Source organism: Coloeus monedula (genome assembly GCF_965178545.1).
Source record: "Coloeus monedula genome assembly, chromosome: 4".
Lineage (NCBI taxonomy): Eukaryota > Metazoa > Chordata > Aves > Passeriformes > Corvidae > Coloeus > Coloeus monedula.
In genome coordinates, this window is record NC_138784.1 from 76,190,173 (window position 1) to 76,214,529 (window position 24,357).

Sequence of the window (24,357 nt, forward strand, 5' to 3'; positions counted from 1 at the left end):
ATGGGCACCCACCACCAAGCAGACCCCACTGCAGCAGGTGGCTGCCAGGGGACAGCCTGACATGGGGGGGGCACCCTGACCCATGGGGAGACCCCATGGAGGCACCTCAACCTGTCTGGGCACCCCAGCCCATGGGGTACCCAAGAGGGGCCCCCTCACTGACACCCCATTCCCTGGGCTCCCCCAGGGACATCCCCCCATACAGCCCAGTGTATAGGGGCACCCCCGTGAGCACCCCCTCCCCACAGGCACCCCCATGAGCACCCCAGCTGCTGGGAAACTCACCCCTATGAACACCCCCTATCCCCATGGGCACCCCACCTCTGTGGGCACCCCCCTGGGGCAGCTACAGCCCCACATGGGTACCTGTCAACCCAGGGCACCCCCAGATCCACGGGTACCCCCCATCCCTGGGACTTTCCCCTCCCCAGCACCCATGGGTGACCCCCAGCCTCCCCCAGCCTGATGGCTGCGTGTCCCCTGGGACCCCCTTGGAACCCCCCAGCACCATCCCATGGGTGTCCGCCCTCTGCCCCATGACTGGGCGCTGTGTGGGGGACCCCTGGCAGCACCCTGAAGTGGAGTTGTTCCTGCAGGGCCCCCTGTCTGTGGTGGTCACCTATGGGGGGGACCCCATCCCCAAGAGCCCCTTCCCCGTCACTGTGGCCCCCCCCCTGCAGCTGGGCAAGGTCAAGGTGCAGGGGCTCAACAGCAGTGAGTGGTGGCACTGGGGGAATGGGGGGGGGACCGAGGGAGGGGAGCACCCTGCATGTGGTGTACGGTGGGGGGGGGGGCCCTGGCAAGGGACACTTGAGCATTGGGAGCACCCTGGGGGAAGAGACCCTGGAGGGGAAGTTTGGGTCAGGGGATCAGCCTGGGGGGGCACCCTGAATGTGGGGGCACTTGGGGAGGGCACCCTTGGGTGTGGGGCTCAGCATGGGGTGAGGGCACATGAGGGCACGGACACTGCATGTAGGGGTACCTGGGTGGGGGATACACACCCTGGTTATGGGGTGCAGCTTGGATATGGGGGGCCCCAGGGGTGGTTTGGGGAGCATCCTAGTAGGAGAGGTTTGGGACCACCCATGTGTGGGGGCAACCAGATATGGGGGACAGACATGGGTGAGGGCATTGGGGGTCACACCCTGTGGAGAGACAATACCCTGGATATGGGGGACACCCTTGGGTGGAGGTGACACACCCTGGGACAGACACACACACACACCCCCCCAGGATCTGGGGGACACATCCGGGTGTGGGGTTCCTCATGGGTCTGGGGGCACCCCAGGGTGTGGGATGCCCCTCTGATCCCCCACTCCCTTGCAGAGGCGGAGGTGGGGCAGGTGCAGGAGTTCCAGGTGGAGGCACAGGGCGCAGGGGGACAGGGGCACCTGGAGGTGAAGGTGACAGGCCCCTCGCGGCGCCCCGTGCCCTCCACAGTGGGGCCTGCGCCCCCCGGAGGCCCCCACCCCGTCACCTTCACACCCTCCGAGGAGGGGCCCCACCGTGTCGAGGTCACCTACGATGGGCACCCAGTTCCAGGCAGCCCCTTCCCTGTGGAGGCTCTGCTGCCCCCTGACCCCTCCAAGGTGAGCATGGCACATGCGTGTGCAACAGGGGTGTGTGTCCCAACCCCTGTGTGTCCCTCTGCCCTCCTGACCCCCATGTGCCACTCACAAGCCCCACATGTGCCCATGCCCCCCCTGCATGTCCCCCCGACCCCTACATGTTCTTGTGCAAACGGGTGCTGGCCTCGGGGCTGGGGCTGCAGGGCAGGCGCATGGGGGTCCCCTGACCCCCACCTTCCCCCTGTCCCCCTTGACCCCCCTCCATGTGTCCCTCTGTTCCCCCTGACCCCTACCTGTCCCTGTGTCCCACTTGACCTCCACCTGTCCCTGTGTTCCCCCTGACACCCATGTGTCCCTGTGCCTGCAGGTGGTGGCCTCGGGGCCAGGGCTGAAGGGCGGCCGTGTTGGGGTCCCGGCACCGTTCTCCATTGCCACGCAGGGTGCGGGCAGTGGGGGGCTGGGGCTGACAGTGGAGGGGCCCTGCGAGGCCAAGATCGAGTGCCAGGACAACGGGGATGGCTCCTGCGCTGTGTCCTACTTGCCCACGGCGCCCGGCGAGTACCACATCAACATCCTCTTCGCTGGGCGCCACATCCCGGGCAGCCCCTTCACAGCTGCAGTCACGGCTCCCTTCGACCCGGCCAAAGTGACAGCGTCGGGGCCGGGGCTGGAGCGTGGCCGTGCAGGAGAGGTGGCCTCCTTCTCTGTGGACTGCTCACAGGCTGGAGAGGCCGAGCTCACCATCGAGATCCGCTCCGAGGCCGGCGCCAAGGCCGAGGTGCTGGTGCAGAACAATCGTGACGGCACCTACGCCATCACCTACACGCCGGCCTGTGCTGGCGCCTACACCATCACCATCAACTATGGCGGCCTCCCGGTCCCCAACTGCCCTGTGCGCGTCACTGTTGACCCAGCCATCGACACCAGCAGCGTCAAGGTCTACGGCAAAGGCGTGGAGCCGCGAGGTGAGGGAGGGGCCATGCAGGGGCTGCTCACCATGTCACCTCCTTCCCTTGGGCGGGCATCTCCTTCCCATGGGGATCTCCTTCTCCCCAAGGGCATTCCATCCCTGTGGGCATCTCTTCCTCCTGGGTGCCCCCACGGACACCACCACAGGCATCTCCCCTCCATGAGCATCTCCATGGGCACTCCATCCCTGTGGGTACACCCTCTTTGTGGACGTCCCTGCTCACAGGCATTCCAACCCCGCGGGCGTCCCGTCCCCATGGGCACCCCATGGACAGCCCTTCTCATGTAGGGGGGTCTCCTGGGCACCCCATGGACATCCCTCCATGGGCACCTCCCCCTTGCCTGGACAACCCTGTGGCCATGGACACTCCCATGGTCATCAACGTCTCCTTCCCATGGGCACCCCCTCTAATGGGGGCTCTCCTGGCCACCCCACAGGCATCTCTGCTCCCCTGTCCCCTTTGCCCCCACCACTATTCAGGGGACTCTGTGGTTTTCCTTCCACTCATGGGGGGAAGGTTTGGGGGTGCAGGGGGTATGGGGTGGGACCCCAAGGGTGCGCCAATTCCTCCTTGAACCCCCTGTGTGTGCCGAGGGGCCATGGGCTCTCAGAGAGTGCTGTAAGGGACCCCCAGATGACCTCTGGGCCCCCTTGACCCCCCTGTTCCCCTCAGGGGTGCTACGGGAGGTGGGCACTGAGTTCATGGTGGATGCACGGGCACTGGCCCCCACCGGGGGACCCCACGTCCGGGCACGGGTGCTGAACCCCTCAGGGACCCCCATCGACACCTTCGTCACTGACCTTGGCGATGGCACCTACCGCGTGGAGTACACACCCTTCGAGGAGGGTGAGGAACCCCCACAACCCCCCTGGGAACCCCAACACTCCTGGGGACCCCCAGACCCCCTTGGAGAACACAGACACCCCCAGGGGACTTCCAAACCCCTAGGGACCCCCACCCCCTGGGGAACACCAACACACTCCGGGAACCTCCGGGGACCACGAGCACCCCCAGGGACTCTGTTCGCACACCAGACCCCAACACACCCCGGAGACCCCAAGTCCTGGCCAGGCATCCTCCATCCTCATGAGGAACCCTCAGAGAGGCCCTTCCCATACCATGTCCAAGTGGGGACCCCCTTCAATTTCCCCATGGTCCCCAGAACCCGGAACCCCCAAGCCCCAAATCCCAACCAGGGACTCCCAACCTCCCCCCAAAACCTCATCCAGGGATCCCCAAAGCCCCCAAGACCTTCCAAACTCCACCCAGTGACCCCCAAAATCCCCTGAAAATTCCCACCCCACCCCCCAGAGACCCCTTGTGCCCCCTCCATGGACAGTATGCGATGGTGTCCCTGTCGCAGGGCTGCACCTGGTGGAGGTGACATACGATGATGTGCCGGTCCCCAAGAGCCCGTTCCGTGTGGGGGTGGCCGAGGGCTGCGACCCCACACGTGTTCGGGCACACGGCCCCGGCCTGGAGGGTGGCCTGGTGGGCACGGCCAACCACTTCACTGTGGAGACCAGGTGGGCACTGACCCCCGACCCCAACCCAGCCCTACTCCCCAAAGCCCCCCAACCCCTGCCTTCCAAATCCCCTTCCCTATCCCTATTCCATGCCCACCGACCCCCCATGTTGTTCATGCTGGGGGTTTGGGGTGGGCATGGCCACCTGGTTCAGTGTGGAGACCAGGTGGGCACCAACCCTGAGTCTCTCCATTCCCACCCTGCCCCCCCCCACACCCACAGATTCCCCCCCCCAAGAGGTGTCACCTCCATCCCAAGCCACCAACCCACCATCTCCATCCCCTGCTGTGGAAGTGCCACCACTGTCCTCTTGCACCTGTGCCCTTCGTGTGCATGTACCACCTCTATCCCGTGTCACCAACCTGCCACCTCCATCCTGTACCACCACTCTGGCATCTCCATGTTCTGCCACGGAGGTCCCATGTCCATCCTCTTGCATCCTCTACCACCTGTGTCCCTTCCCATGGATGTACTACCTCCCTCCCACATCACCAAATGGGCATCTCCATCCCCTGCCGTGAAAGTGTCACCTCCATCCCATGTCACCAGCATGGAATCTCTGTCCCCTTGCCATGGAGGTGCCACCTCCATCTCCCCACCATGGCTGTTGTTCCCCCGACCCCACCATGCCTGTGTGACCCCTCTGAGTGGTGGCATGTCCCCAGGGGCGCGGGCACCGGGGGGCTGGGCCTGGCCATTGAGGGTCCCTCGGAGGCGAAGATGTCCTGCAAGGACAACAAGGACGGGAGCTGCGCAGTGGAGTATGTCCCCTTCACGCCTGGTGACTACGATGTCAACATCACCTTCGGCGGCCACCCCATCCCTGGTGCGGGGTGACAGAGGGACGGGGGCTGGGGGGAGAGGTGTCCTGGTTGTCATCTGTTGGTCACAGGGCTTCACTGTGGTGACGCCACCCATGGTGGCCTCATGGCCAAGCTGTCCCCTGCCTGTGCTGTCCCCATGGCCATGGCTTTCATACCCCCACGGCCACAGTGACCCCATGGCCACACTGACACATGGCCACACTGACCTCATCTGGAGCCTTTGCCCAAACTGTTTCCATGGCCATGCTGTCCTTGTTCCCGTGCTGACTGTATGGACATGTTGACCCCATGACCATGGTGATCCCACACTGTGCTCGTGCCCATGTTGAGCCCTTCCCCATGCTGGCCCCTTGGCCATGCAGTCATTGGGCCCACACTGACCCCATGGTCATGTTGACCTTATGGCCATGTCCCCATGCCCATTTTGAACCCATAGCCATGTTGACCCTATGAATGTATTGACCCCATGACCACCTTGACCTCATGAGCACACTGGCCCCACACTGTGCCCACGCACGTGATGGACACACCAACTCTATGGCCATGCTATCCCTGTGCCCACATTGTCCTCATGGCCATGTTTATCTTGTCCTCATGCTGACCCCATCCCCACACTGGCCCCCTGCTAACATTGGCAGTGGTCACACTGCCCCCATCCCCACCTTACCCTACCCCATGCTGCCTCCCCCATGTACTGACCCCCTTCTCCATACAGGAAGCCCATTCCGGGTGCGAGTGCGGGATGCTGTGGACCCCTCCAAGGTGACGTGCTCAGGGCCAGGGCTGGGCCCCAGTGTCCGTGCACGGCTGCCCCAGAGCTTCACCGTGGATGTCAGTGCCGCGGGACGTGCAGCCCTTGAGGTGACGCTGCTGGGGCCCACTGGTACGTGGGGACACAGGGGGCAGGGGGGACTCGTGTCTTACGGGGTGTCCTGAGCTGTGGGGTGTCCTGCCTCATGAATGTCCTGCTCCATAGGGTGTCCTGCCCCTTGGATCCCATGGTCTATAAAGAGTTCTGCCCTTTGGGATGTCTTGCCTCATGGGCTGTCCAGCACCATGGATGCCATGTTCCATAGGGTGTCCTGCCTCATGGTGTCCCCTGTTATACAGTGTCCTACCTATGGATGTCCTGCTCCTTAGGGTGTCCTATCCCATAGGATGTCCAGCCCTATGGATGTTCTTCTTCATAGGGTGCCCAGTTCTATGGGGTGCCCTCCCCATGGATACACAGATCCACGGGGTGTCCCGCTCCATGGAGTTCCCTGCCCAGGGAGGTCGTGCCCTACGTGCTGCTCTATACCCCCCATGTCCTCCTCTCCCACATGTCCCCTTGCCTCACACGTCCCCACCCCACATGTCCCACTGCCCCACAGGGCTGCCGGAGCCAGTGGAGGTCCGAGACAATGGTGACGGCACCCACAAGGTCACTTACACCCCGGCCACCGACGGGCCCTACACCGTGTCTGTCAAGTACGGAGGGCAGGAGGTGCCACGCAGGTGAGACCCCACCTAGGCTGGGCAGATGAGGGGACACAGGATCCCCACACAGCCTGGAGATCCCGGCACCCTCCTGACTACCTGCTTCCCCCAGCCCCTTCAAGGTGACGGCGCTGCCCACCCACGATGCCAGCAAGGTGCGGGCAAGTGGCCCCGGGCTGAGTGCAGGAGGGATCCCTGCCAGCCTCCCTGTCGAATTCACCATTGATGCCCGCGATGCTGGCGAGGGACTGCTCACAGTGCAGATTCTGGTCAGTGTGTGAGGGGGAAACATGGGGGAGCATGGGGGTCGTGGGGGGACACATTGAAGGTGGGTGAAGGGGTGCTCACAGTCCAGATCCTGGTCTGTGCAGGGGGAGTCATGGGGGTGCTGAGCCCCACAGGGTGCCCCCAGCACAGGGAACTGATGGGGGTTGCCTGCAGGACCCCGAGGGGCAGCCCAAGAAGGCATCAATCCGGGACAACGGGGATGGCACCTACACAGTGTCCTACGTGCCCGATGTGCCGGGGCGCTACACCAGCACCATCAAGTACGGGGGCGACGAGATCCCTGCATCGCCCTTCCGCGTCCTCGCCGTGCCCGCTGGCGATGCCAGCAAGTGCCTTGTCACAGGTGGGGCTGCCCCACAGTGTCCTTATGCTGACCTATGTCATCCCCTTGCTGGCCCATGGCATCCCCTTGCTGACCCACAGCATCCCCTCACTGCCCCATGATGTCCTCTTGCTGCCCCACCGCACCCCTCCCTGCCCCACAGTGTCCCTGCTGCCCCATGGCATCCCCTCCTGCCCCACAACATCCACATGCTGACCCACAGTGTCCCCTGGCTGTCCCACAGCACCCACCCCAGACACCCCTGCCTCACCCCCCACCACCCTATGGCTGTCCCCCAGCACACCCACCTGCCCCACTGCTGCCCCTCAGCATCCCTCCCACCACCCCCAAACCTGCCCCATGGAGCAGTGGGGATGAGCGGGTGCCCCCAGGACAGGATGTGCCGGCCCCCCCGGAGCCCCCCGGCCCCCTCGGCACCCCCGGCCCCCCAACCAGCCCCCCAACCCCTTCTCACCGCTCTCCCTGGTCTCTCTTGCAGTATCCATTGGGGGCCATGGACTGGGTAAGTGGTGCCAGGGGGCAGTTGGGGGGCTGGGAGGAGGCAGCTGGGGGATAGGTTTGGAGTCCCCCCATGGCCCTGACCCCACCCTCCCCCACAGGTGCCTGCCTGGGCCCCACGATCCAGATCGGGGAGGAGACGGTGATCACGGTGGATGCAAAGGCGGCGGGACAGGGCAAGGTCACCTGCAAGGTGTCAACACCTGATGGCGCTGAGCTGGATGTGGATGTGGTGGAAAACCACGATGGCACTTTTGACATCTTCTACACTGCTCCTGAGCCCGGCAAATACGTCATCACCATCCGCTTTGGCGGGGAGCACGTCCCTAACAGCCCCTTCCATGTCATGGTGGGTGGAGCACTGGGGGGGTCACTGTAGGTCTGGGGGGTTGTGATGAGCATCATGGGTCGGAGTTTGGGAGACCATGGTGTGGGCAGCATGGAATCAGGAGACCATGGTGGGTGCCGTGGGGCAGAGAGCTGGGACCATGATGGGCACTGTGGGGTTGGAAGATCATGGTGGGTGCTGTGGGGCAGACAGGTGGGGCCATGGGGTTGGGAAACGGCGGTGGATCCGAGGGGCAAAGAGTTAAGGGCACAATGGGCACCATGGAACAGATCTTGAAGACGAGGGTGACACCATGGAGTAGGACAGCCATCGTGGGGTTGGAACATCATGGTAGGCACCAACAGACAGAGCACTGGGGCCATGGTGGACACCAAGGGACAGAGAGTTGAGTCAGTTAGCGTGGAGTTGCAAGAGCACAATGGGCACTGCACAGTTGGGTGACCATGACAGGAGTTAAGGAACTGGGGGACCATGGTGGAGCAGTATCAGGATGATGGTGGCCATCATGGAGCTGAGAGAGTTGGGAGACCATGGTAGGCACTGTGGGGCTGGATGACCCACCATGTTGGCCAGGGTTGTCATGTGGGGGGTTGGGGTCGTGGTGGACACCATGGGGTTTGGAGGTCATGAGGATCATCACAGGGCTGGGAGCCCACCGTGGGGGTTCTCATGTCCCCTCTATGGCCACCCTGGGGCTGAGATCCCACCACAGAGTTCTCACCCTCCCTCTCTGCCCCATGATTAGGCCACAGAGGAGCCCCCAGCCACCTCTGAGAACCTTCGGCCCTTTAACCTCGTCATCCCCTTCACCGTGCAGAAGGGTGAGATCACAGGTACAGTGCAGGGTTGTGGGGACAGGGACCACCCCCTGAGGTACCAGCCCCCCTCTTGGTGCCCCCACTGACACGGTATCCCCAGGTGAGGTGCGGATGCCCTCGGGAAAGACGGCGCGGCCCAACATCACTGACAACAAGGATGGGACGGTGACAGTGCACTATGCCCCCTCCGAGAAGGGGCTGCACGAGATGGACATTCGCTATGATGGCAACCACATCCCCGGTGAGCCACTGGGGGGCACTGGGAACCACTGGGGGGCAGTGGGAGCCACTGGGAGGTGGCTGAGGAAGGTTGATACCACTATGCCCTGGTTGGGCTCCCATGGGTCAGGCACCCACCATGGTGTGGAATGTCCCTGTGGGGTGTCTCTGTGGGGTCCATGGTTGGTCACCCTTGGGTTGGGGTGTCCTCATGGGTCCCTGACCATTGTCCCCTGTGTCCCCAGGGAGTCCCCTCCAGTTCTATGTGGACGCCATCAACCCACGCCACGTCAGTGCCTATGGGCCTGGGCTGAGCCATGGGATGGTCAACAAGCCATGCACATTCACCATTGTCACCAAGGATGCTGGCGAGGGTGAGTGATGGCCAAGGGGGGGCTGAGAGGTTGTGAGGACCCCCCAGTGCCACAAGGAGATGTTGGAGACCCCTGGGGCCCCCAATGCCTCTTGTCCGGTGCCTTCTGACACCCCCTGTGCCTCCAGGTGGGCTGTCGCTAGCGGTCGAAGGTCCCTCCAAGGCAGAGATCACCTGCCAGGACAACAAGGACGGGACATGCACCGTGTCCTACCTGCCCACAGCCCCTGGTGACTACAGCATCATTGTGCGCTTTGATGACAAACACATCCCAGGCAGCCCCTTCACTGCTAAGATCACCGGTGAGACAGGCTGGGGGGCGCAGTGGGATCTGGGGGAGTTCTGGGGGTTCTTGGGGCTTCCACATGGCCATGGGGGCACCTGGGTAGCCATAGAGACACCTATGGAGTCATGGCCATGACGGCATCTGTGTGGCTGTGGGGGCACCTGTGGGGTAGTGGGCACACTTGCCCCATGGCCATTGGGACAATTGTGGTGTCTCTTGTCCATCCCTGGCCACCGGGATTCCCCCTTCCATGGCCTTGGGGAAACTGAAGCCTTGGAGACCCCAGCCCATGACCATGGGGACATCATGGAGCTTTGAGGACCCCATCACAAGGCCCTGTAGACCTTGTGAGGACCCTATCCATGGCCTTGAGGACCCTATTCACGCATCTTTGGATGACCCCTCATTCTGGGGACCCTCTCCATAAGCCATTGGGACCTTGTGGGGCTTTGGGTATATCATTCCATCACCATTGGGACCCTGTTCCATCCTGTCCTCCACCTTGGGTTGATGTCCCTGCTGATGGCATCTCTGCAGGGGATGACTCCATGCGCACGTCCCAGCTCAATGTGGGCACCTCGACTGACGTGTCACTGAAGATCGCAGAGACAGACCTGAGCCTGCTGGCAGCTACCATCCGTGCACCCTCGGGCAACGAGGAGCCGTGCCTGCTCAAGCGGCTGCCGAACCGCCACATTGGTGTGCAGGGACACGGGGACACTGGGGGGACATGGGCACATGCAGATGTGGGCACAGGAAAACTGGGACATGGGCACATGAGAGGAGGATGTGGGACTTGGGGACTTGCTGGGACAGGGATCAGTGGGACTACGGGGTCACAGGGATGGGCCTTGTGGCATTGGGTCAGTAGGGGGTTGGTGGCCATGGTCAGGGGACTTGGATGGTGACCAGCAGCTGATGGAGGTGGCCAGGGGCTAGTGGCAATGGGTGGGGGATGGGGATGGTGCATGGGTGGTGGCCAAGGCTGGTGGTGGTGTGTGACCACTGTGTTCCCCCCCAGGCATCTCATTCACACCCAAGGAGGTGGGCGAGCATGTGGTGAGCGTGCGGAAGAGTGGGCAGCACGTCACCAACAGCCCCTTCAAGATCCTGGTGGGACAGTCAGAGATTGGTGATGCCGGCCGGGTCAAGGTGTGGGGCCAGGGGCTGCTGGAGGGCCACACCTTTGAGGTGGCCGAGTTCATCGTGGACACACGCAGCGCTGGTGAGGCCACGGTGGGGGATAACTATGGGGGAGGTGGTAGCCATGGCTAAGGGCAGGATGGGATGATGGCCATGACCATGTGTTGGTTGTGGTCACCCAAGGATGAGGTGGAGGCCATGGTTATGGCTGTGGTTTGCTGTGGCCACATGCGTTGGTGGCCAAGGCTGTATGTTGCCAGGAAGGGATGGTGGCTATGGTCATGGCCAAGGCAGGATGGTCACTGTGGCTGGGGTTGGTGGCTGTGGTGGTGGTGTGGCCATAGCCAGGATGATTTGAGGGCCATGGCCATGCCACAGCTGTGGCCAGCACAGGATGAGGTGGTCGCTATGGTGTGACCTTCATGTGAATGGGATGGTGACCATGGTGGTGGCATGGCCAATGCCCATGTGAGAGGTGGTTAAGGCCATACCATGGCTGTGGCCAACACAGGATGGGGTGATGGCCATGATTATGGCCATGGTATGACCATGGCCAGGCCAGAGTGGTAGCTGTGGCCATGGTGCCACTGAGAGGGGGATGCTGTGGTGCCCATGGCATGGCCATGGCCAGGATGGGGGTGATGACTGCAATTGGGTGGTGACCGTGGCCACTTTGGGCTGGTGGCCTTGGTGTGACCATGGACAGGACAGGGACAGCCTCCATGGGACACCTCTGAACATATCCCCATGGCCACCCAGGTTATGGCGGACTGGGCCTGTCCATTGAGGGCCCCAGCAAGGTGGACATTAACTGTGAGGACATGGAGGATGGCACCTGCAAGGTCACCTACTGCCCCACCGAGCCTGGCAACTACATCATCAACATCAAGTTTGCTGACAAACATGTCCCAGGTGGGACTGGGGGAAACATGGCAGGGCAGAGGGTTGTGGTGGGGAGAGGTGCTAGGACCCCCAGGGGGTGACAGGTCCCTGAGGTAACCATCTCCCACAGGGAGCCCCTTCACCGTGAAGGTGACGGGCGAGGGGCGGATAAAGGAGAGCATTACGCGCCGGCGGCAGGCGCCCTCCATCGCCACTGTTGGCAGCACCTGCGACCTCAACCTCAAGATCCCAGGTAGGGTTGGCCTTCTTCCTCCTCCTCCTCCTGCTCCTCCTGCTCCTGGTCCTTCTCCTCCTCTTTTCCTCTTCTTCCTATTCCTTCTCTCCTCCTTCATCTTTCATTCTCCATCATCCTCCATCATCCTCCTCTTCTTCCCCTTCCTCCATCCTAATCCTCTTCCTCCTCCTGCTTTGTGGGCCATGGGGATGGAGATGCATCTCAGCCACTCCAGCTCTGATTTCTCCTTCCTTCTTTCTTCTCTCCCCTCCATGCGTCTGTGTCCATGTCTGTGTCCCTCTGTGTGTCTGCGCCTGCGTCCATGCATCCCTCTGTGCATGCCACCACCCACCGATGTCTCCATCCACACCTCTGTCCATGTGTCCATTCATATGTCTGTCCGTGTGTCCATCCCTGGCTTCATCCACCTTTGGCTCCATCCATTCCTGCAACTATCCCTACATCCATCCCTGTGTCCACCCCTCCTTGCACCATCCTCTACTTCCAACCTTGTGACCACCCATGTCTCCACCCATCATGATTCCATCATCCCTGTGCCCATCCTTGTCTCCATCCCTCCATGTCTCCACCCATCTACGTCTCCTCCCATCACTATGTCCATCTCTGTGTCCATTCATCCCCATGTCCATCCATGTCCTCCTGTGTCCCCATCACCCCTCTGTGCACCCTTCTGTTCTCCCACCTGTGCCCACATCCTGTTGTCCCCATGTGTCCCCACGTGTCCCCGCTGTCCCTTTGTGTCCCCGCCGGGTGTTCCCCAGGGAACTGGTTCCAGATGGTGTCGGCGCAGGAGCGGCTGACGCGCACGTTCACGCGCAGCAGCCACACGTACACGCGCACGGAGCGTACTGAGATCAGCAAGACGCGTGGTGGCGAGACCACGCGCGAGGTGCACGTGGAGGAATCGACCCGCGTGGGTGGCGCCTTCCCCCGCGCCCCCCCAGAGCCCTTCGGTGCCTTCGGGGCCTTTGGGACCCGCGAGGGCATTGGCGCCTTCACAGCCCCTGCACGCGCACACGAGGGTGCGTCCTGCACCGGGGGTCCTACTGTGCATGGGGGTGTGCAGCAAAGTGGGATTGCACAGGAGCGGGGTGTGCATGAGGGGCAAGTGTGCATGAGGGCTGGGTGTGCAGGGCACTGGGCTTGCACGAGGGCTGGGCGGGCATGAGGGGAGCGTGAGTGCAGGGAAGTGTGTTTGAAAAAGGTCTGGGTGCATGGGAGCACCAGTGTGTGTTTGCACAGAGCTGTGCTTGCACAAGGGCTGGCTGTGCACGAGGCCTGGGGGTGTGTGGGCAGGGCCTTGTGCTGGCACAAGGGCTGGGTGTGCAGGGAAGTGGGCTTGCATGAGAGCTGGGCACACTTGCCGTGGGAGTGCCCTTGGATAGGGCTGCGTGTGCTCACACAAGGGCCCACCTGTGTGTGCCCAGGACACACCTGGGACAGACTCCCTGGCACACGCGTTGGGGCTGCTGTGCCCTTCACACGGGGATGTGTGCGGAGGTGGGGGGCAATGCTGGCTCTTTGCACAAACAGGTGCACACCTGCTCACGGGGTGTGTGGGCTCATGGGGAGTGCACGCCTGCCCAGAGGGCTGTGGGTGCCCTTGGCAGGAGTGTGCAGTCTCACAAGGGTGTGTGCACACGTGTGTGTGAATGCGTGCGTGTGCATGCTGGCAAGTGCACATCCTGTGCATGCTCGCAGGGCGGGGTGCACCCAGCGGGGTTGCACGTGGGCTCTGGTGGGTGTTGGGGTGTCAGGGCACACTGGGGGCAGGGTGGTGGGATGACAGTGACAGGGTGCCCTGGTGGTGGGCTGACAGGGTGACAGAGTGATGGGGTAGCAGGGTGACAACGGTGCTAGTGTGCCTGGGAGTCCTTGGGATGATGGTGAGAAGGTGATGGGGCAATGGGGTGCCCCAGTGCCCTGGTATCAGAGTGACAGGATGCTGGGGTGATAGGATGCAGGGGTGCTGTGGTCTCAGGGTGATGGCTTGCTGGAGTGACAGGGTGCCACTGTGACAGGATGACAGGCTGCCCCAGTGACAGGTGCTGGGGTGCCGTAGTGACATGGTAATAAAGAAATGGGGTGCTGAGGGGCCAGGGTGCCCTGGTGCTGGGGTACCAGGGTTACAGGATGATGGAGTGATGTGGTGACAAGGTGCCCTGGTGACAGGATGACAGTGTGCCATATAGTGATGGGGTGCTGAGGTGCCACAGTGGCACAGTGGTGGGGTTACAGTGGGGTGATGTTGGGGTGCCCAGGTGCCTGCAGGGTGACATGGTGTGTGCCTGCAGCTGAGGTGGTGGTGGTGCAGGAACTGGGATGCCATAGTGATACGGTGTTGGGGTGACACTGGGGTGTCGATGGGGTGTTGGGGTGCCCACGGTGACGTGGTGTGTGCCTGCAGGCGAGGCTTCAGCGCAGGAGCTGTCGGCGCAGGTGCTGAGCCCATCGGGGCAGCGGCGTGAGGCCGAGGTGGTGCCGGGGGGCGCGGGGGTGTACAGCGTGCGCTTCGTGCCCCAGGAGACAGGCGCCCACACTGTCAGTGTCAAGTTCCGGGGGCAGCATGTGCCCGGGAGCCCCTTCCAGTTCACCGTGGGGCCCCTGGGCGAGGGCGGTGCCCACAAGGTGCGTGCAGGGGGCACTGGCCTGCAGCGCGCTGTGGCCGGCACACCAGGTACGGGGTGGTCTGCCAGGCATGGGGGGTGATGGGGGCTCTGGGGGTGACTGGGGGGAGGTGGGTGTGATGGGGATATGGGGGCAATGAGGGGTGGGTACTGTTGGGGGGGTGGGGGTGTATGGGGGTCTGGGTGCTGTTGGGGTGTGTGGGTGGCAATGGGGGTGTAGGTGCTATGTGTGTGGGGGGTGTTGGTGAAATTCAGGGTCTCTGGGTGCTGTGATGGGGGATTTGGGTAGAGTGGGGTGTGGGGGCAATGGGGGATTGTTATGGGTGGTCTGGGTGCCATGAGTGGAATGTGGGTGCTATAGGGGGTGTGGGTGCCATGGGGAGGTGGGTGCAGGTCTATGCTGGGTGTCGCCATCCTGGGGTGCCGTTGAGGGCCAGGGTGACCCCGGTGACCCCCCCAGCTGAGTTCAGCATCTGGACGCGTGAGGCGGGTGCCGGGGGACTCTCCATTGCCGTCGAGGGGCCCAGCAAGGCTGAGATCTCCTTTGAGGACCGCAAGGACGGCTCCTGTGGTGTCTCCTACCTGGTGCAGGAGCCAGGTGAGAAGGGGCTGCACCCCAACACTCCCAACGTCCCAACCACCCTAACATCCCCCAGGGTGCTTGGCCTGTGGTGGGGGCCGCAGGACCCTCATGCGAGGAGGGACCCACATGCAAAGGTATCCCCAGTTAAGGGTGTCCCCAAGTGTGGCTGTCCCCATGAGTGGTGTCTCTGTGCATGGGAGGTCCCACGTGAGGGTGTTCTCATGTGAGAGTGTTCCCATGTGGGGGCTCCCTGCCTGACTATCCCCATGTCCCCCAGGCGACTACGAGGTGTCCATCAAGTTCAATGACGAGCACATCCCTGACAGCCCCTTTGTTGTCCCTGTTGCCTCCCACTCCGATGATGCCCGACGCCTCACTGTCACCAGCCTGCAGGTACTGGGGACGCCCCCTGTGACACCCTGGGGCACCCCTGGGCTCACATATGCCCCCTGGGTCCCCAGGTCGCTCCTGGGCCATTCTGGACCCCTACTGCACTCTTGGGACCCCCACTGTGTGCCACCTTTGGATCTCCTGTGGCACCCTTGGACCCTCTGGGGCCACCTCTCCCTCCCTCATGTCATTCTTGGGGCTGCCTCTCTCTCCCTCATGTCACCCCCTAGACCACCTTTATGCCCCTCCATGCCAGCCTTGGGACCCTCTCTGGTGCCAACCTCCTGTCCCCCATGTCACATTGTACCCCTGTGTCACCCTTGGGACCACTGTGTGGCCCCTTTGTCACCCTTGGGATCCCCTGGAGCCACCTCTCTCTCCCACATGTCACCATTGGTCCCCTCCCTGGTGCCACCCCTGTGTCCCTTGCGTTAATCCTGGGCCACCTTGCGTCCATGTGTCACCCTTGGGCCCCATGGTGCTCCCCCTGCCCCACTGCCCTCCCACTCCCTCATGTCCCCCCATTCTCTGGGGCAAACCAGCTGGCATCATTCATGATGCCCCCCTGTCCCCCCATGTCCCTGATGCCACCGTGGTGTCCCTGCAGGAGACAGTGGCAGTGAACCAGCCAGCGTCCTTTGCGGTGCAGCTGAATGGGGCGCGTGGCGTCATCGACGCCAAAGTGCACACGCCTGCAGGGGTGGTGGAGGAGTGCTACGTGTCTGAGCTGGACAGCGGTGAGGGGCCACTGCGGGGATACCGCGGGGACACCATGGGGACACCGGGAGACCGGATCTGCAGATGTGGGGCTGTGGGTGCAGGGCACAGGACATGGGGACACGGGATGTGGGGACATGGGGCTTGAGAACATGGGGACATGGGGGATGGGGACAGAGTGCCATGATGGCATCCCCCAGACTAGTACCCGCTGGGGTTCTTGCATGGGGTGTGGGGACACGGGACATGGGGACACAGGACACAGGGATATGGGGACGTGTCTGTATCCCCCTGACTGGTATGTGCTGGGGTTCCTGCTGCGCAAGAACAGGGGTGTGGGGACATGGTGGTGTGGGGACATGGCAGTGTGGGGACATGGCGGTGTGGGGACATGGGAACACAGGGGCATGGGGACATGAGGACACGGTGACATGTCTGTGTTCCCCAGACCGGTATGCACTGGGGTTCCTGCCACGTGAGAACGGAGTCCACTCCATTGACCTGCGCTTCAACGGGCGCCATGTGCCTGGGAGCCCCTTCAACATCCGCGTGGGCGAGCAGAGCCAGGCTGGGGACCCTGGGCTCGTTACTGCCTTTGGGCCAGGCCTCGAGGGTGGCCGCACAGGTGACACTGATGTGGATACAGGGACAGGGATACGGCTGTGGGAGGGGGGTGGGGATGGAGACACAGCCATGGTGGTGGCAGGACAGACATGGCCATGAAATGGTGATGGGGACAGGGCCATGATGGAGATGTGGCCAGGGTGGTGGCAAAGGGGATGTGGCCATGGGAGTTGCCATGATGGGAACGTGGCGATGGGTGGTGACCACAACGGTGTCCTGGTGTCCCCCCATGATGCCATCCCCATGTCTGTGTTCCAGGGGTGCCCTCAGAGTTCCTGGTGCAGACAGCCAACGCAGGGGCAGGAGCACTGGCCGTCACCATCGATGGCCCCTCCAAAGTGGAGCTGGACTGTACTGAGGTCCCTGAGGGCCACCGTGTCACCTACACCCCAATGGCCCCTGGCAACTACCTCATCTCCATCAAGTATGGGGGTCCCCACCACATTGTGGGGAGCCCCTTCAAGGCCAAGGTCACTGGTATGAATGAGGGGGGACATGGGGATGGGAAGGGACACAGGTTTGGGGAGGGACATGGGGACAGGCAGGAACATGGGAACTAGGGGGGACACGGGACTTGTGGGGGACGTGGGGATACCGGGGTCCCCACTGCATCATGGGCAGCCCCCTCAAGGCCAAGGTCACTGGTACAAATGGGGTGGGGGTAGACATGGGGATGGGGAGCATGGATAAGGGAGATGGGGGGAGAATATTCAGGTCCCCAGTGTGGAGTGACAAGGGGTCAATGATGGGCATGATGGAAGGCTGCAGGAGGGCCACCCTGGAGGACCCCCAGGGTGACATGAAGGGGGGGGTTCCCAGGGTGGTGACAGTGGGTCCTGGGGGTGAGGTGGTGTAGGAGCCCTGACACTTTATTGTGCCATAAATCGAGTCTCTCCTGATGGGAGAGAATTTGCTGAAGGTCCTTGCAAGGAGTTTAAAAGATAAAGCGAGACGTCTTCTGTAGTTTCAGGATGACATGGTGGGGGTCCCGGGAGGAGGGGGGGTTGTCCCTGAAAGATGTCCTCATGTGCCCCCAGCATGGTGTGATAGGGGGTGTCGCCAGGGTGGGGGCTGACGGTGTCCCCCCTGTACTCCCCAGGCCCACGGCTGTCAGGGGGACACAGTCTGCACGAGACCTCAACAGTGCTGGTAGAGCCGGTGGTGAGGGGGGGGTCACGGGGCCCCCCCGCCTTTGGGGGGGTCACCAAGGCCCCATCGGACGCCAGTCAGGTGGTGGCCCGGGGGCCAGGGCTGGCAGCTGCCCGCCTGGGCCACAAGAACCACTTCACCGTGGACTGCAGCAAGGCCGGTGAGGGGCGCTGGGGGTCCGGGGGGGTTGGGGTGGCTGGGAGGGGAGAGGGCATATGGGGGCTCAGCAGCGCAGTCCAGGGGCTCCTAGGGGAGTGCTGTGAGGGCTTGGATGGGAGGTGGTGGGTCTGTGGGGTGTTCAGCGAATTCTGGGGGATCTTGAGAAGGGATGGGGTGGGTTAAAGTGGAGCCTGGGCATCCTGGGAGGGGATGGGGTGGGTTAGAGGGGGAGTGCGGTGAAGGGTCTGGGATGCAGGGGGGGAAGCTTGGGGTGACCCTGGGGTCTCAAGCTCACCCTGCCCCTGTCTCCCGCTAGGCACAAACATGCTGCTGGTGGGGGTGCACGGCCCCAAGGCCCCCTGCGAGGAGGTGCACGTGAAGCACGAGGGGAACCGCGTGTACACGGTGACCTACAGCGTGCGGGAGCGTGGGGAGTACGTGCTGCTGCTGCGCTGGGGTGACCGCGATGTCCCGGGGAGCCCCTTCCGTGTCACTGCGGCCTGAGACCCCCCCAGGGATCTCAGGGGGTCCCAGGCCTGTCAATAAAGCACTGGGAGAGGAAGAGTGGTCCGAGTGATGACATGGGACACAGCACGGAGTGGGGCTGGGAGGGTGCCAGGGTCCTAGGGGACTCTGGGGAAGGACACCAGATCTAGGGGTGTCCTGAGCGGGACATCAGAGTTCTGCGGTGTCCAGAACAGCACAAAAGGGTTTGGGGGCGGTCCTGGGGGTCCGGGGCAGGATGATGGGGCCCGGGGGGCTCCAGAGCAGGACATCGTGGTACCGGGGGGGTAGGGGGGTGCGGTTCTGGGGGCTCCAGGGTGGGATCATGAGGTCCTGGTGTGAGATGGTGGGGTCTGGAATAGAACAGTGGAGGTGGCCTGGGAAGGTCTGGGGCAGAATGACCGAGTCCTGAGGGGGCCCTAGGGGGGTTCCATGGCAGAGCAGCGGTATCCTGGGGGGCGGGGAGGCTCGGGGGGTCCCGGCAGCGCGGTCCGGGCTGCCCTGCGGGGCCCGCGCCGTCCGGTAGGGGGCGGTGTGCAGGGGAGCGCCCCGCGTCCCCGCAAGGACACGGCGCGCTGCGCATGCGCGCGGCCAGGCCGCGGGGCGGGGCCGGCGGGACGGCGAGGGGGGCGTGGCCACGGCGGCGGGCGGGGCGGTGTGGGGGCGGGGCGGCGGCGGCGGAACCCGGAAGTGGCGGCGGGTCCCGGTCGTTCCCGATCGATCCCGATCCCGACAGCCGCTCCCGGCGGCGCATCCGGATCCCGCCGGGTCCCCGCAGCGGCTTTCGGAGCGTCCTGATCCCGGCGGATTCCGTTCTCAGCGGGCCCCGGGCATGGCGGGCCGCGGGAAGCTGATCGCGGTGATGGGCGACGAGGACACGGTGACCGGGTTTCTGCTGGGCGGCATCGGGGAGCTGGACAAGCACCGGCGGCCCAACTTCCTGGTGGTGGAGAAGGAAACAAGCCTGGCCGAGATCGAGGAGACCTTTCGGTTTGCGGGGGGAACGGGGCCTGGGGGGCACGGGGCGGTCTGAGGAGGGCTCTGGGAGTGTCTCAGAAGTGTCAGGGGGATCAACAAGGTTTGGGAGGTGTCTGAGGGGTCGCTGTGTTTGTGAGTCCCTAGAGGGGTCTCTGAGGAGGATCCAGGCATATTTTGAGGCCTAGGGGGTCACAGAATTCCTGGAGGGGAAGGAGAGGGCTCCCAGGAGTCTCAGGTCAGAGTCCCAGGAGTGTTTAGGGGGATCAGGAGGCCCAAGGGGGGTCCCGAGGAACTTGTCCCCCCTCGCTGGGGCGCCCGTGGTGCGCTCTCTGTGCCTCCCTCACTCTCCCTTTTTTCCCTGTTCCTAGGGGTTTCCTGGCGCGGGAGGACGTGGGGATGATCCTGATCTCGCAGGCCCTCGCGGAGCAGATCCGGCCGGCAGTCGCAGCCCATGCCCGGGCGCTGCCCGCAGTGCTCGAGATCCCCTCCAAGGACCACCCCTACGACCCGGCCCGGGACTCGGTGCTGCGCCGTGCCCGGGGGCTCTTCGCACCTGATGAGCTGCGATAGAGCCCCCCAGGACTCCCCAACCCCTCCCGAGACACCCCCAAATCTCTCTCGGACCCCCTCTAAGCTCCCCCCAAACAGTTCCCCTGATACCCCCCAATATGTGCAAACCCCCACGGCACCCCCAGACTGTCCCCTCCGTCCTGCGCCCGTGGCCTCTTTGAACCCAGCCACGGGTGATGGGCACTCCCAAACAGTCCCTGGTACCTTCCCAGCACCCCCAAAGAGTCCCCCACCACTCCCCCAACTTCTTCACACTCGACAATCTGTGATAGCTGTCCCTGGTACCCCCAAACACCCCCTGGCACCCCACGGGGTCACAAGCCTGGCCTGGGGGTCTCCACCCGGGGGTCTCCAGCCCGCGTGGGGCAGTTGTGCCCCATGCCTGGGGGTCCCCACCTCAAGGAGTCCCCAGCCCATTCCAGGGTGCTGCTGGGAGGCCCCTGGGGTTCCCAGGGTGTCCTTCGGGTGCTGGGGGGCTGTGGTTGCCCCGTGGGTCTGAGGGTGACGGGAAACCTGGGGTGTCTCTGATGATGCCTGGGGGGACCACGGGGGCCTTGTGGGTGACCTGTGACCATGTCTCAGCTGTGTCCCGTGATGGGGAAGTGCCACCACTGTATCCTGCTGAATCCTGCCAGATCCTGCCTGTAGGCGGGGAGGGACAGCTGGGGGGGGGAGTAAAGGATCACCCCAAGGACACTGGGAGTTGTCGCCGTGACCTTGTCACCATTCCCCCAGTTCCTCCCCAGCCTCCTCAGCCCCAGCAGAATCCTGGGAGGAAGGTTGTTATTTATTGTACCCCCCGGTGCCCAGTTGTCACTTGTGTCCCCCATGTGTCCCCCCCCACAGTGTCCCCAACATGTGCTGACACCACTCATTGTCTGCTCTGCTCTGTGGGCTGCTGTGAGGGATGGGGGCATGGGAGGGACAAGCTGTGGGGCACAGTGGGGACAGAAATGGAGGGGACTCAGGGCTGTGGCGCAGGAACATGCTATGGGACATGGGGGGACAGAGACATGGAGGGCTCAGGGCACAGGAGCACCCTGAGACCCCTCCATAACCCCCAACCTCAGGGGGGACAGCAGGGATGATCCCCTGCACCCACAGTGATCCCCAGGGCCTGAGGGGCATTGGTCTGAGAGCCTGGGGGCCCCATCCACCCAGCCCTGCCCCCATGTTTCTGTTCCCATCCCGCATGTCCCCATGCCCCCCCACCCCCTCAGCGGCCCGTGCTGTGCCCCTGGGGACAGGGGTGATGCCTGGAGAGGTCCCTGAGGCTTGGGGGAGTTGAGGGGGAATTCACATCTCTGGGGGGCCTGGGTGGTGGCCACGCTGGGGACACACAGTGGCGGGTGGGCAAGGGTGGACACAGGTGGACACGGACACAGGTGTCACACACCCAGGAGTATCACACACAGGCCACGCAGGTGTTTCACATACAGGTGTCACACGCATATCACACACACACACACACATTTATCACACACAGAATCCCAGCTGGAGTGGAAGGGGCCCTCTGGTGATGATCCAGCCCAGCCCCTGCCCAGGCAGGGTCACCTGAAGCAGGTGACACTTGCCCAGGTGGGTTGGGATGTCTCCATGGAGGGAGACCCCGCACCTTCCTCGGGCAGCTGTCTCAGGGCTTGGCCCTTCCGTGATGGAGGGAAGTTCTGCCTCATGCTGAGCTGGCAGTGGGAGTGTTGGAGTTCAGGGCATGGCTCCTCATCCTGTTGCTGGGTACCACCAGGCTGGGTCTGGCACCATCCTCATACCCTGGGGAGATTTGTGGGGATTGGTGGGATCACCCCACACATATTTGAATGGATTGGTGCAATCCCCTCAGGTGAGAGATTTGTGTGGACACGTGAGCAGCAGTCCAAAGCCCCGTGTGGACTCAGGAGCTCTGGCAGCCAGTCAGGCACAGAGAGGGCATTGCCAGGAGCAGCATGGGAGATTAAAATGGCTCCAGGCAGTGCAAGTGACCCAAAGCATCGTGGCTGGGGCAGGCAAATAGGACGTGGAGCAGCAGCAGGACATGGCATGGCAGTTCAAGCAGGAGGGTGTGTAGGAGGGCACAGACACCCTCCTGGCTCCTGAGGTGAGCTCACCTCGTGGGGGTTGTTTTTTTCTCTTGTCCAACTTGGTTAGACCCAGCAGTAGTTTACACACTGACAAAAGCCATTGCTGGCAAGAACACGCAGACCCAGACAGAGCTCCCCAGGAAACATGCAGCTGTCCAGGTCTCCGGCTGCAGGGAGTGTCTGAGCCTACTGTTACTGCTGGAGGACAGTGGAAATGACACCTGCATGTGGTGTGAATGGGCGAAGGGTCTTAAAGAGGAGGTGGAGAGGCTGAGGAGTATCAGGGAATGCAAAGGAGAAATAGCCTGGTGGAGTTGCACCCTTCCATCCAGGAGAGAAATGCAGTGGATGGAAGCTCAGGAAGAGTCAGAGTGGCCCTGACCCTCAGGCCTGCCCTGCCTGCCATCAGGCAAGAGGAGACTCAAAAGCTGGGGAATGGAAACATGTCCCTGCTTGGGGAGGTAGAAGAATTTGCTTCCCTCGCCTTCCCAGGTGCCCTCACAGAACAGATACAAGGTCCTGTATTTTGAGGGTCAGGCAGGTGAGAGTGAAGAAGAAGGTCTACCTGGAGGGTATCCCAGATCAGTGCAGTCAATCAGATCACAACTACGGGTATTAAGAAAAAAAGAAGGGTAGTTGTAGTCGGTGACACTTCTGAGGGGAACTGAGGACCCTGTATGCCAACCAGACCCATCCCACAGGGAAGTCTGCTACCTCCCTGGGGGCCAGGCAAGGGATATTGCTGGGAGGCTCTCTGGACTAATTCAGCCCACCAATTGCTGCCCACTGCTCGTTGTCCTGGTTGGCAGGGACGAGGTTGATGAGAAAAGTACCAGGGTAACAGAAAAGGACTTCAAGGCACTGGGTTGCCTGGTTGAAGGGACAAGAGCAGAGGTGGTGGTCTTGATTCCTTTGGTAGTAGGGATGAATGCCAAAATGAACAGGAAAACCCATGAGATGAAAAAGTAGCTTAAAGACTGGTGCCATTGGTGGAGTTTTGGGTTTTTTGGTCATGAGGTGGTTTGTATGGCACCGGGCTGGAGACAAATGGGGTTCACCTCTCTAGAAGAGGCAAAAGGGTTCCAGCCTGTGGCAGGGCTGATTGAGAGGGCTTTAAACTAGGTTTGAAGAGAGAAGGGGATGAGACCATGCTCACTAGAGATGAACCTGTGGGCAGCAGGCCAATGTTGGGGAGAAATCGATAGCCTAGCTGAAATGCATCTACACCAATGCAGCAGTGTGGGCAACATACAGGAGGAGCTGGAGGCCATCGTGCAGCAGCAAAGCTCTGACATAGTTGCCGTCACAGGCGAGGAAGGAGAGGTGGTGTGATGACTCTGTATGTTAGGGAGTGTTTTGACTGTCTTGAGCTTTGTGGCAGTGACAATAAGGTTGCCGGGTCATGGGTGAGAATCGAGGGGAAGGCGGGTAAGGCAGATACCCTTGCGGGAGTCTGTTCTAGACCGCCCAACCAGGATGAAGAGGCGGATTAATTATTTTTTAAAGTGCTGGCTGATATTTCATGGTTGCCAGCCCTTGTCCTTGTGGGAGCCTTTAACCTGCTGGATGTCTGCTGGAAACAACATGGTGGAGAGGAGACAGTCCGAGAGGTTCCTGGAATGTGGGGAAGAGAACTTCGGACACAGTAGGTGAGCAGCTGACCAAGGCAGGGGGGCCCGCTGGACCTGCTGTTTGCAGACTGAGAAGGGCTGCTGGAAGATGTGGTGGTCAGGGCCATCTTGGGCACAGTGACCATGAAATGAAGGAGTTTTCAATCCTTGGTGAAGTAACAAGGTGTGTCAACAAAACCTCTACCCTGGACTTTCAGAGGGCGAATTTCAGCCTATTTGGGACACTGATTTAGAAAGTCCCTTGGGAAGCAACCCTTAAAAACAAAGGGTCCCAGGAAGGCTGGGCGTACATTAAGAAAGAAACCTTGAAGGTGCAGGAGCAGCCTGTCCCTATGTGACGAAAAATGAATGGGTCGGGAAGTGATTGTCCCCCTGAACTTGGCATTGGTGAAGCCACACCTCAAGTCCTCTGCCCAGTTCTCAGCCCCTCAGTTCAAGAAGGACATTGAGCGGCTGGAGTGTGTCCAGAGAAGGGCAGTGTAGCTGAGGAAGGGTCTAGAGGGTGAATCCTATGAGGAGCAGCC

At 62.3% G+C, this 24,357-nt stretch overlaps 2 protein-coding genes across 3 annotated transcripts in view; both read left to right on the plus strand.

The window, feature by feature from the left end:
- Positions 1-18,634, plus strand: part of FLNC (filamin C) — a 30,274-nt gene extending 11,640 nt beyond the window's left edge. Inside the window, exons 19-47 of one of the 2 annotated variants that reach the window (XM_082280495.1) lie at positions 597-714; positions 1,327-1,589; positions 1,936-2,533; positions 3,212-3,385; positions 3,903-4,065; positions 4,731-4,891; positions 5,605-5,772; positions 6,263-6,386; positions 6,481-6,637; positions 6,810-6,999; positions 7,478-7,501; positions 7,599-7,846; positions 8,592-8,679; positions 8,765-8,905; positions 9,129-9,257; positions 9,385-9,558; positions 10,080-10,241; positions 10,564-10,767; positions 11,445-11,597; positions 11,698-11,820; positions 12,585-12,845; positions 14,231-14,500; positions 14,911-15,048; positions 15,311-15,426; positions 16,031-16,160; positions 16,589-16,765; positions 17,023-17,241; positions 17,864-18,073; positions 18,389-18,634. In XM_082280495.1, the coding sequence (XP_082136621.1) occupies positions 597-714; positions 1,327-1,589; positions 1,936-2,533; positions 3,212-3,385; positions 3,903-4,065; positions 4,731-4,891; positions 5,605-5,772; positions 6,263-6,386; positions 6,481-6,637; positions 6,810-6,999; positions 7,478-7,501; positions 7,599-7,846; positions 8,592-8,679; positions 8,765-8,905; positions 9,129-9,257; positions 9,385-9,558; positions 10,080-10,241; positions 10,564-10,767; positions 11,445-11,597; positions 11,698-11,820; positions 12,585-12,845; positions 14,231-14,500; positions 14,911-15,048; positions 15,311-15,426; positions 16,031-16,160; positions 16,589-16,765; positions 17,023-17,241; positions 17,864-18,073; positions 18,389-18,576 (5,271 nt within the window). In that variant the 3' untranslated portion in view covers positions 18,577-18,634. The remainder of the gene's footprint in view (positions 1-596; positions 715-1,326; positions 1,590-1,935; positions 2,534-3,211; positions 3,386-3,902; positions 4,066-4,730; positions 4,892-5,604; positions 5,773-6,262; positions 6,387-6,480; positions 6,638-6,809; positions 7,000-7,477; positions 7,502-7,598; positions 7,847-8,591; positions 8,680-8,764; positions 8,906-9,128; positions 9,258-9,384; positions 9,559-10,079; positions 10,242-10,563; positions 10,768-11,444; positions 11,598-11,697; positions 11,821-12,584; positions 12,846-14,230; positions 14,501-14,910; positions 15,049-15,310; positions 15,427-16,030; positions 16,161-16,588; positions 16,766-17,022; positions 17,242-17,863; positions 18,074-18,388) is intronic. The other variant, XM_082280496.1, reaches the window with a different exon arrangement.
- Positions 18,635-19,254: 620 nt separating this feature from the next.
- On the plus strand, positions 19,255-20,732 carry ATP6V1F (ATPase H+ transporting V1 subunit F). Its single transcript, XM_082279674.1, has 2 exons — positions 19,255-19,566; positions 19,923-20,732. Exons 1-2 carry the CDS (start codon positions 19,409-19,411, stop codon positions 20,122-20,124), a joined length of 360 nt encoding a protein of 119 aa, XP_082135800.1. The 5' UTR covers positions 19,255-19,408; the 3' UTR covers positions 20,125-20,732.
- The last annotated feature ends 3,625 nt before the right edge of the window (positions 20,733-24,357 follow it).

Excerpts from the sequence above, each read along its gene's own strand:
- ATP6V1F (XM_082279674.1), top strand. The coding sequence starts at position 19,409 with ATGGCGGGCCGCGGGAAGCTGATCGCGGTGATGGGCGACGAGGACACG. Across the intron at positions 19,567-19,922 it reads GAGATCGAGGAGACCTTTCG|GGGTTTCCTGGCGCGGGAGG; the intron begins GTTTGCGGGGGG and ends CCCTGTTCCTAG.